Source organism: Rhinoderma darwinii, chromosome 9 (assembly GCF_050947455.1).
Source record: "Rhinoderma darwinii isolate aRhiDar2 chromosome 9, aRhiDar2.hap1, whole genome shotgun sequence".
Classification (NCBI taxonomy): Eukaryota; Metazoa; Chordata; class Amphibia; order Anura; family Rhinodermatidae; genus Rhinoderma; species Rhinoderma darwinii.
In genome coordinates, this window is record NC_134695.1 from 7,372,254 (window position 1) to 7,384,105 (window position 11,852).

The 11,852-nt window shown below is 38.8% G+C and overlaps 1 protein-coding gene across 3 annotated transcripts in view; it reads left to right on the forward strand.

The window, feature by feature from the left end:
- The window catches only part of ZFTA (zinc finger translocation associated), a 108,561-nt gene extending 97,044 nt beyond the window's left edge, over positions 1 to 11,517 (forward strand). For all 3 annotated transcript variants that reach the window (XM_075837208.1, XM_075837206.1, XM_075837207.1), the window contains 2 exons: positions 6,896 to 7,315; positions 9,181 to 11,517. In XM_075837208.1, coding sequence (XP_075693323.1) covers positions 6,896 to 7,315; positions 9,181 to 9,611 — 851 coding nt within the window. In that variant the 3' untranslated portion in view covers positions 9,612 to 11,517. The remainder of the gene's footprint in view (positions 1 to 6,895; positions 7,316 to 9,180) is intronic.
- The last annotated feature ends 335 nt before the right edge of the window (positions 11,518 to 11,852 follow it).

Genomic DNA, 11,852 nt, shown 5'->3' on the forward strand with positions numbered 1-11,852 from the left:
TTTCAGCTCCCTGGACAGTGACTATTTACTGACGTCGCTTAGCAACGCTGCCGTAATGACGGGTGCACACATGTAGCCACCCGTCATTACGAGAGCTCCATAGACTTCTATGGACTGTCCGTGCCGTTATTACGGCCTGAAATAGGACATGTTCTATCTTTTTCAACGGCACGGGCACCTTCCCGTGAGAAAACGGGAAGGCACCCGTCGCCAATAGAAGTCTATGAGCCCGTTATTACGGGTCGTAATTACGACCCGTAATAACGGGAGTTTTTACGGTCGTGTGCATGAGGCCTTACTGTGTAAAAGTAGTAAAACATACAAAATCTATACAAATTTTGTATCGTTGCAATCGTAACAACCCACTGAATAAAGTTATTGCGTTATTTATACCACACAGTAAACGGCGTAGATTTAGGACGCAAAAAAGAGTGGCGAAATTTCAGGTTTTTTTTCTTTCCCCCCCCCCCCGCAAAAAACACAAAAAACAATACCTTATACAACTATGTCCACGCAAAAATAAAAAAGTTATAGCTCTTGGAATGCGACGATGGAAAAACGTAAAAAAAAAAAACAATAAACTATTCCAGAATTGCTTATTTTTGGTAATATTCCTTTACCAAAAAATGAAATATAAAGTGATCAAAAAGTCGTATGTGTTCTAAAATGGTACCAATAAAATCTACAGCCCGTCTCGCAAAAAACAAGACCGCACACGGCCTGCGCATAACGGATTGCTTCACATCGTAACACACATCTATGGATAATTCATATAACATAGAGAAATAATTTAGAGCCTTTGACGCATATATATATATATATATATAATATATATATATATATATAAATAAAAGTTTTGGATTATTATTAAACAAACACCATAAATAGTTAAAACAAACAGAAAGATACGACTAGTATAACAAGCGGAGTCCGCACCAGATATTGTTGCTGACCATAGTATATGGGCAAACATCTGAGTACTTAGACAGACATATGTTTCAAAAGAGTATCACTAGTACACCGTCTCTCAGACCAAAAGAGAAATTAACTTCATAAGTAGGAAATTGTAAGCAAGAGAAGGTGTAATACAAATAACAGTGCATTGAGCAAGGTTAGCGGTCTGGTCATAGACTTACCCATAGGTAGCAACAGAGAGTAAAGGACAGTGTCCGCTCCGCTACATAAACCACGACGCGCGTTTCGCCACGTGTGCTTCCTCAGGGGGATGTGTAATTGTGTGTGTCCTATCGCTACCCTTATATAATGCCTAAACCATGTGATTATTCTGATGTACAACGCTGAAACGGCCGGAAGCGAGGCAGGCCCCACATCCGGCTCCTGGCACGGCAGCACGTGTCCGGATTCCCGACGCGTAACGGGAGTTCCGGATATGCACAGTGCGCCGAAGGAGGGGGAGCGCATCGCAGGCAGCCGTCGCAGCGGACATGCGCACAACATCACAAAATCGAAGTTATAGAAGCCTGGACCGGTGTATTGAGCTAATTGATCTCTCTGACCTCTCACTATGGCTTGTATTAGCAGTGCATAAGTTAGTAAACCCAACAAACTATCTCTCCATAGTAAGGTGCGTTCAAAACATGAATATGTAGGGGTTATATCGTAATCCAATAGTTATAAGTGTATTCGAGGAGTTATTTGTCTTTATCTACGTGTGTGTATCTATTATTAAAAATATATTAAAGAAAAAAGAGGAAGAAAAGGATAGCTGCGTGGACAAACAGTGAAGGATATATTATATCACAACCAAAAACTGGTATTATGACTACTACAATTTGTGTAAACTAACACAGAGTGAGTTCAAGAATTATGTATAAGGGGAAAGAAAAACTAAGAGAATAAAAAACACAATTAAGAGTGTATAATATGAAAAATCAATACCACTAAAAAAATTAAGGGGTACATGATGACTTTTCAAGTAGGCTTAAAAATGGAAGTAATATATGGCTACTATTTATACATTAATTTTTTTTGTATTTATTGATCTGTTTTCTACTATTTTTGTGTTTGGAGTGTTTTTTGAGGTTGTTTTATTTGGATGTAATATATGGTTATCACTTATTCATATATTTATTTTCCTGTAATTATTGACTTATTTAACTAATATTTCACTATTTTTGTATATGGGGAGTCTTATCTATCCATATTTCTGGGTTATTATGCATTCTATTTATTCATGCTTCTGTATTTATTGACTTATTTAATTAATACTTCACTATTTCTATATATGGGGCGTCTTATTTATATATCAGGATTACTATGTATTTTATGTACTGATTTCTCTGTATTTATTGATTGGGTTAATTAATACTCTCCATTTTTATATATTAATATCCCACTATTTTTGTATATGGGATGTTTCATCTATATATCTGGGTTATTACGTACTTTATTTATTTTTACTTCTGTATCTGTTGACATATCCAATTAATACTCCACTATTTTGGTACATGGGGCGCCTTGTTTATATATCTGGGTCATTATTCATTCTATTTATTGATTCCTCTATATTTATTGACTGGGTTAATTAATATTTTCGATTGTGATATATATATAGGATAATTTATGTGTATATCTGGGTCATTTTATTTATTTATTTTCTTTTGTATTTATTGTTCTGTGTTAAGAGTATTTTGTCGATTTATAACACGGGGTGTTTTATATATATATCCGGGTCATTATGTACCCCTTTAATTTTTTAGTGGTATTGATTTTTCATATTATACACTGTTAATTGTGTTTTTTATTCTCTTACTTTTTCTTTCCCCTTATACATAATTTAAACTCACTCTGTGTTAGTTTACACAAATTGTAGTAGTCATAATACCAGTTTCTGGTTGTGATATAATATATCCTTCACATTAACACTTCTTCACTGTTTGTCCACGCAGCTATCCTTTTCTTCCTCTTTTTTCTTTAATATATTTTTAATAATAGATACACACACGTAGATAAAGACAAAAAACTCCTCGAATACACTTAGAACTATTGGATTACGATATAACCCCTACATATTCATGTTTTGAACGCACCTTACTATGGAGAGATAGTTGTTTGGGTTTACTAACCTATGCACTGCTAATACAAGCCATAGTGAGAGGTCAGAGAGATCGATTAGCTCAATACACCGGTCCAGGCTTCTATAACTTCGATTTTGTGATGTGCGCATGTCCGCTGCGACGGCTGCCTGCGAAGCGCTCCGCCTCCTTGGGCGCACTGCGTATGTCCAGAACTCCCGTTACGCGTCGGGAATCCGGACACGTGCTGCCGTGCCGGGAGCCAGATGTGGGGCCTGCCTCGCTTCCAGCCGTTTCAGCATTGATGCGCCGTTGTACATCATAATAATCACACAGTTTAGGCATTATATAAGGGTAGCGATAGGACACACACAATTACACATATCCCTGAGGAAGCACACGTGGCGTAACGCGCGTCGGGGTTTATGTAGCGGAGCGGACACTGTCCTTTACTCTCTGTTGCTACCTATGGGTAAGTCTATGACCAGACAGCTAACTTTGCTCAATGCACTGTTATTTGTATTACACCTTCTCTTGCTTACAATTTCCTACTTATGAAGTTAATTTCTCTTTTGGTCTAAGAGACGGTGTACTAGTGATACTCTTTTGAAACAGATGTCTGTCTAAGTACTCACATGTTTGCCCATATACTATAGTCAGCAACAATATCTGGTGCGGACTCCGCTTGTTATACTAGAATCGTATCTTTCTGTTTGTTTTAACTATTTATGGTGTTTGTTTAATAAAAATCAAAAACTTATATATATAGAGGCGTCAAAGGCTCTAAATTGTTTCTCTATGTTATATGGATTAGTCTATGGAGCCGCCTAAGTGACATGCGGGGACAGTTGTAGTTGAAACAGTTCCCAGCCTTTATTACAATTTTGTTTGGAGTCTATATTTTGAATCTATGGATAATTTTATTATTTACCCCATTATTATACCTTCTTATTCTGCCCTGATGTACTCCGCACAGATTACATATGCCACCACATTATAAACTGAAATACCAGCAAAACCCCAAACAGAACTACTACCAAGCAAAATCCATGCTCAAAATGGCGGTCTTTCCCTTCTTAGCCCTACAGTGTGCCCAAACCGCAATTTATGGCCACAAGGCATTACCATACCCGGGAGAACCCGCTTAACAATTTATGGGGTAAGATTCTCTAGGGGCACAACATATTGTGCGGTGAATAGGCAGATCAGTGGAAAAATTGCAATTTTCACTTTGCACCATCCACTGCGTATTAATTTCTGAAAAACACCTCTATGTCCCCTCTAAATTGTAAAGTGCTGCGTAATATGTTGGCGCTATATAAATAAAGATTATTATTATAAAAACACCTGTGGAGTCTAAATTTTCACTACACCCCTTGATAAATGCCTTTAAGGGTGTAGTTTCTAAAACGGGGTCACTTTTGTGTGGTACATCGGTGGTTTTGCAAATGCAACATGGCGTCCGCAAACCATTCCAGCAAAATCTACGCTCCAAAAGATAAATACCGCTCCTTTTCTTCTGAATGCTCCCATATATGTAAACAGCTGATTATAACCACATATGGGGTGTTACCGTACTCGGGAGAAATTTCTTTACAAATGTTGGCGTGCTTTTTCTTCTCTATTCCTTGTAAAAATGAAAAATGTTGATCTAAAACGACATCTTGTTGAAAAAAAAAATATTTTTCATTTTCATGGCTTCATTCTAATTAATTCAGCAAAAAACCTTTGGGATCAAAATTGTCACTATACCCCTAGATGATTCCTCAGGGGGTGCAGTTTCCCAAATGGAGTCACTTTTGGGGTGTTTCCACTGTACTAGTACTACAGGGGCTCAGCAAATGTGACATGGCGCCCAGAAACCATTCCAAAATCCAAATGGTGCTCCTTCCATTCTGAGCCCTACCGTGTGTCCAAATAGATGTTTATGACCACATGTGGGGTATTGTTTTACTCAGGAGAAATTGCTTTACATATGTTGCGGTGCTTTTTCTCCTTCAGTCCTTGTGGAAATGAAAAAAAAAATACCTAAACCTACATTTTCTTTGAAAAAATGTAGATTTTCATTTTTACGGCCTACTTCCAATAAGTTCTGCAAAAAACCTGTGGGGTCAAAATGCTCACTATACCCCTAGATAATTTCCTCAAGGGGTATAGTTTCCAAAATGGAGTCACTTGTTGGGGGTTTCCACTGTTTTGTCCCCTCAGGGGCTTTGCAAATGTGACATGGCCTCCGCAAACCATTCCTGCTAAATTTGAGCTCCATGAGCCAAATGGCGCTCCTTCCCTTCTAAGCCCTGCCATTTGTCCAAACAACCGTTTATTACCACATGTGGGGTATTGTTTTACTCGGGAGAAATTGCTCTACAAATGTTGTGTTGCTATTTCTACTTTTAGTTCTTTTGAAATGAAAATAAAATTGCTAAACCTACATTTTATTTGAAAAAATGTAGATTTTCATTTTCATGGGTCAAAATGCTTGCTACACCCCTAAATATATTCCTCGAGGGGTATCATTTCTCAAATTGGGTCACTTTTGGGGGGTTTCCACTGTTTTAGTTCCACGAGACCTCTTCAAAGCTGACATGGTACTTAAAATATATTCTAATAAAAAGGAGGCCCAAAATCCACTAGGTGCTACTTTTGCTTCGGAGGCCGGTGCTTCAGTCCAGTAGCACACTAGAGCCACATGTGGGATATTTCCTAAAACTGCAGAACCTGGGCAATAAATATTGAGTTTCATTTCTCTGGTAAAACCTTTGGTGGTAAAACCTTTGGTGGTACAAAAAAAATGGATTCAAAATGAATTTCTGGAGAAAAATAATGAACTTTGTAAATTTCACCTCTACTTTGCCTTAATTCCTGCGCTATGTCTAAAGGGTTAAGAAACTTTCTAAATGCTGTTTTGAATACTTTGAGGGGTGCAGTTTTTAAAATGGGGTGACTTATTGGGGGTTTCTAATATCTAAGGACCTCAAAGCCACTTCACAACTGAACTGCCCCCAAATCAAATAGATGTTTATGACCACATGTGGGGTATTGTTTTACTCGGGAGAAATTGCTTTACATATGTTGCGGTGCTTTTTCTCCTTCAGTCCTTGTGGAAATGAAAAAAAAAATACCTAAACCTACATTTTCTTTGAAAAAATTTAGATTTTCATTTTTACGGCCTATTTCCAATAAGTTCTGCAAAAAACCTGTGGGGTCAAAATGCTCACTATACCCCTAGATAATTTCCTCAAGGGGTATAGTTTCCAAAATGGAGTCACTTGTTGGGGGTTTCCACTGTTTTGTCCCCTCAGGGGCTTTGCAAATGTGACATGGCCTCCGCAAACTATTCCTGCTAAATTTGAGCTCCATGAGCCAAATGGCGCTCCTTCCCTTCTAAGCCCTGCCATTTGTCCAAACAACCGTTTATTACCACATGTGGGGTATTGTTTTACTCTGGAGAAATTGCTCTACAAATGTTGTGTTGCTATTTCTAATTTAGTTCTTTTGGAAATGAAAATAAAATAGCTAAACCTACATTTTATTTGAAAAAATGTAGATTTTCATTTTCATGGGTCAAAATGCTTACGTGGATAGGCGCATGTAATACTAAAATTTTCTCTGTAGCGGGCACTGCAGAAGAAATGTAAAGCTGATGGCAACTTCCCTGGCAAAAACAGCTGTTTGCCAAGGGTGTGAGAAGTCGGCCCAGCGGTTCATGGCCGTGGTTTAAATTTGTCTTTGTGAGGCAATCCCTTTATATAGCTTATAGGCTCCTGGAAGTCTCTGCACATTATTCACCCAAATACAGTATCCACGTCTTAGCTTTTTAATCTTTCTCATATGTTTATTTACCTCTTATGTTATTTCAGACCAGGACCGGAATATTGTAAAAGCACCAGATTGTGACCCTGTAGAACCTGAGGAGGAAGAGTCTAGCTGGGCTGGTGTACTACCAGAAGGTAAAGGCGCTTCTTGGGAGTTTGCATTTGGAAGACTGCAAGGTGCAAAGGACCCCCGTAAGTATCAGCATGATCGTTGGAAGCTAGAGTTCTTAATGGACTACACCCCAGCAAAGGATGGATTAATCTGCATGGTATGTGGTGCGACATTAATGAATCCAAAAATCAGTACAGTGAAGATGCACATCCAACAGAAGCACCCAGATACAACGTACCTGAGTGATCAGGAAAAAGCTGTCGTCATGGAAGAGTGGGAGCAAAAATTGTCTGTTGGCAAAAAAACTACAGGACCGCACCATGGCGAAGATGAAATCTGCATAGAAATAAATGGTGAGTAAATTGTGTGGGGGTATAAAAATGATCCAACAGTGATATCCAACTCATTTGGGAGCGTTTACTCTTCAAAATGTGCCAGAATTCTGGCTGAAATTGGCAGAATTTTTGCTTGCATGCTGTGCGCCAAATTTATTAACAGTTTGGTGCCACACACGTCAAGGGAGAGTGGTTTGGCGAAAATGGGAGCGTGGTCTAACAGGTTGTGGCTTAAAATGCAACGCCGTGCTCCTAAATTTATGCGCAAAAGACACGTAAACTGAGCTAACAAGAGGAGGTATAAGGATGTGAAAAGTGTTTAGCATGTCTAGTTAGATGCGCCAAATTTATCATACAGCGTGCACAAGTTTGATTAATTTTGTTCATCTTTTAACTTCCTCGTCTAAGTTTACATGGTCTAAATCTTAGACAACGGTAGTAAATCTGCCCCTTTGTTTGTTTCTTAGTGGGGACAATAGTCATTATATACAACTTAACGGGAATGTGACGTGTTTAATTTTAGTTTCATTAATTAGATTTAAGCGTATGGATTAAAAATTTGTGTGATCTTTATTTTTTAAATGTTGTGGCTATTTTCTATCTTTAAAATCTTTCCTGGGGGTGGCCATATTGGAGACACTTCCTTCCTGTATTTTCTTTGTACTCCGTACAGCATGGTGTGTGCACTTTATGGCAGCTGAAATAAAGAGGAATCAATTGACCAAGATTTTTATAGTCTCCATGAAGTGATGAAATATAGCTACAGACTACTGCAGAGACCAGGGGGGTGCGTGCGTGCGTGTGTGTCTGTGTGTGTGTCTGCCTTATCTAGGCCTACAGTCCAATAGAGCTGCCTTTAACTTGCCCACCCTCTAACCATGAGATGATTCTCCTTACCCTGTGCCTGTATTTACAGCGAAGCTGACAAGTGAGCTACATAGAACAGGAAATATCAGCTTTGTGACTGCTCTAGTGGCCAGTGTCAAAACTGTAATATGTCAAGACCGTACAAGCTCCCATTCCATTTGCTTTATTACAGAATGGGGTCGTATTGCTTTTTAATAGGCGTGCGCCTCACTTTCTATATAAAAAAAAAAAACATAAAAAAATTATGCAATAAGCGCACTCTTTTGGAATTCCTGCAACCACATAGGCTGAGGCCGCTGCCACGTGCCAAATCCAGCAGTTGGGACTGTACCCTCTATTTTCTCTAGAATTGTCTGTGTGCAGCTTTAGAGCCATTGGAGCTTCACATTAGACCGTTTGTGACAGCAGCCTGCAGTGTTGGTGCATTTGTGGATGTTACCCATTTATTGCGAGTTAATTAGCAAGACACTAATTTCCTACCTGAGAAATACACTAGATGGTGCTGGGATTCGGAGGTCACTTTTAAAGGGGTTGTCCGGTTTTAGCTAATGTTAATTTTTGTGTAATTCAAAGTTATACAATTTTACAATATTCTTTATTAATTGGACTTAAAGATCTCTGCAGGTTGTTATTCAGTAGAAACATTCATTGTTTACTTCGAGTGAATACAATTCTGTCCATGGTCATGTGATGTACACACAGCTGCATGGCTCGCTACAGTGCGTGTATCAGGGCTGTGTCTTCTAATAATCCCAGCACCTGTGTACTTTGGCCAGTATCGGAGCACAATGGGTTCAATATAGCAACAGTGTCCCAGAAATAGGACTTAGGGGATCACCAAAGGGATACCTATATTCTGGATTATCATTCCAGACCTTTCAAAGTCAGATTTACACTCTGTCTTTACTGAGAAGTGACTGTACTATGTAAAACATTTTTATTGGTTTGTTACCATCTTATGTTTTATAATTTCCAAACTATAATTACTTTTTATGCTTTTCTTTTCCCCAACACAGAAGACTCAACCACCTCTGAAACGAATGGATCAAGTGCTGCAACCAGCAGCCCCCGTCCTGAAATCACTCTACCAACCAAGTCGGCCAAATCTACCCCTTCCCTGCCACCTCCATGTAATAGTGCAAAGCGCAACTACCAGGTCCGCTGGCGCACAGAATTCATGATGGACTATGACTGCCGTCGCCAAGGTCTCATCTGCATGGTATGTGGTGGGACATTAGCCACCCTAAAAGTCAGCACTATCAAGCGCCACATAGTTCAGGTGCACCCTTATTCCGTAGATTTCACGGCTGAGGAGCGGCAGAGGATCTTGGAGGCCTATAGTGAAATGGCACTACATTATATTCATTCTGAGGAGTGTTTTAAAACTCAACCCCAGGAGGAAGTGAAAGGACGCAAGCGAAAGTCCCTTGCTATGGAGGAGTCATAAAGAACCCAAAACCTTAACGTGTAAAGAAATAACCACCACTTTTGACTTGGCCTAACTTGTGGCTCATTCTGTAGTCTTTGCACATTAAGATGGTGAGTCATTTTTAGGCCCGATCTACAGTCTTGATCCCGTCATTTCAGACAAGTAGAGGATTCACTACCCATTGTAAGATTTGCATTGGGAATTAGCATTGGAATATCCCATAGTTCCTCCCTTGCTATCAGTGACCATGCATCCACTTAGTCGCTACCAGAAATCTTTTTATCCATTAGTTCTTCCTTTGCGAGCAGACTGTAACTATGCATACCGTATTATACTTGTTTGTGGCTTTGCATTTTACAGCCACGTGAACCAGACTGAAATCATGGTCCATGAAAGATTTTGTTTTGGGGTAAAATACATGGTCCACAATGTACTTTATTTTTTATATTCCCCTGAATGCTTTAATCCCAGCAAATGTATGGCTCTTCCTTAGGTGTTACCTTTTGTTGCTAGAAGTATGCTGCATTAAGGAAGATTTTAATTGTTTCTCAATGAACTCTTTATTAAATATTGTTTCTTGGAAACCTTAATGCAGGCATTTTATGTATTTTCTCAAATGTAATAAGTTTTCAGAAAAGTAATGTTGCACCCATATAATTTAACTTGTCTCAATGGGATAGTAAGATGACTGTGATGATACTGCTGGCCTACAAATATGTTTGTTTAACCCCCCCCCCCCCCCCCCCACACACACACGCACACACACACACACCAGGACGTTGATAACCACTCGAGCATCTCGGGACATTGTTGTTGAGAACCTGCTTGAGTGATAATTCGACCTCTCCGATCCAGAGGAATATGAAGCATATTGAACATGAATTTACGTGGCTTAGAAATGGATTTGTTATAATTCTTAACATAAACTGTCTATTTTGTTTATTAATCGGCCTCATTTTGGCTTTCATTTATAAGAAAGCATTCCCAATGTTAAATTTCAGACTGAAAAGTTTTCGAGCTGGGGACCTGTTCATTACTTTTTTTTTTTCCTGTTGTGTTTTTTTTTGGCTTATAAATATGAAAATAATGATGCTCTATCTGAACTGTGAGAACTGTATGCTACAGATAAACCTGGTTTCCTCATGCAGGTTGTGACTTTTTCTTTTGTTGTACAAGTTCATACTGTTGGGAGTTGGCGCTTCTTGTGAACGGTGCTGACAGATATAAGTTTATTACTAGCAACTCTACAGACTTTGGGGGTTATGTATAAAACGATTGAAAAAAAGTAAATTGTGCTTATATTGACTTGTCAGACACTTTTCCAAACAATTTTGAATCTTAGCGTATGTTCACACGCATTGACCAAAAACGTCTGAAAATACGGAGCTGTTTTCAGGCGAAAACAGCTCCTGATTTTCAGATGTTTTTATAGCAACTCGCTTTTTCACAGCGTATTTTACGGCCGTTTTTGGAGCTGTTTTTCAATGGAGTCAATTAAAAACGCCTCCAAAAACGTCCCAAGAAGTGTCCTGCACTTTTTTTGACGAGCCGTCATTTTACGCGCCGTATTTTGACGGTGACGCGTAAAATAATGTGGGAACAGAACATCGTAAATCCCATTGCAAGCAATGGGCAGATGTTTGTAGGCGTAATGGAGCCCGAATTACGCCTGAACATATCCTAATAAGTAAAATCCACAGCAAAATGACATGTGGATTTCATTGTTGATTTATTTGTAGGCTGGTTTCACACCGCTGTAATGTGGACGTATTTTAGCATCTGTATATACAATACCTACCGAGATGACCTGTGGTTCTACTTAACTGGACTTAGATCACCACAGATTCTATGGTAATTTAAAGAGGATTTGTTACCAGATTTCACAATGCAAACTGCATACGTTATTAAATGGAACTCGACCTGATGAATCTGGTGTATTTACTTTGAAAATCCATGTTAAAATGGCTGTACAATCCTTTCTCTTTTTTTTTTTTTTTGTAAACTTGTTTGTTTTAACGTTTTTCAGTTTTCCAACCAAATGTAAAGAAATCGATAACAGAAGGAATACAAGCAATAAAAGTGCATACAGGCCAAAACAGAAGCCTGCAAATCATTAACAAAGAAGGCATGGTAACAATGTAGAGAGATGGCTCGATAAATTACAGCAGAAGTTGGAAGCAAAAGATGATGCTGGTTAGGCATGTACTGTATAATAGAGCAATAGAAGCTCACTGAAGATACTTTTACACTGGCCAATAT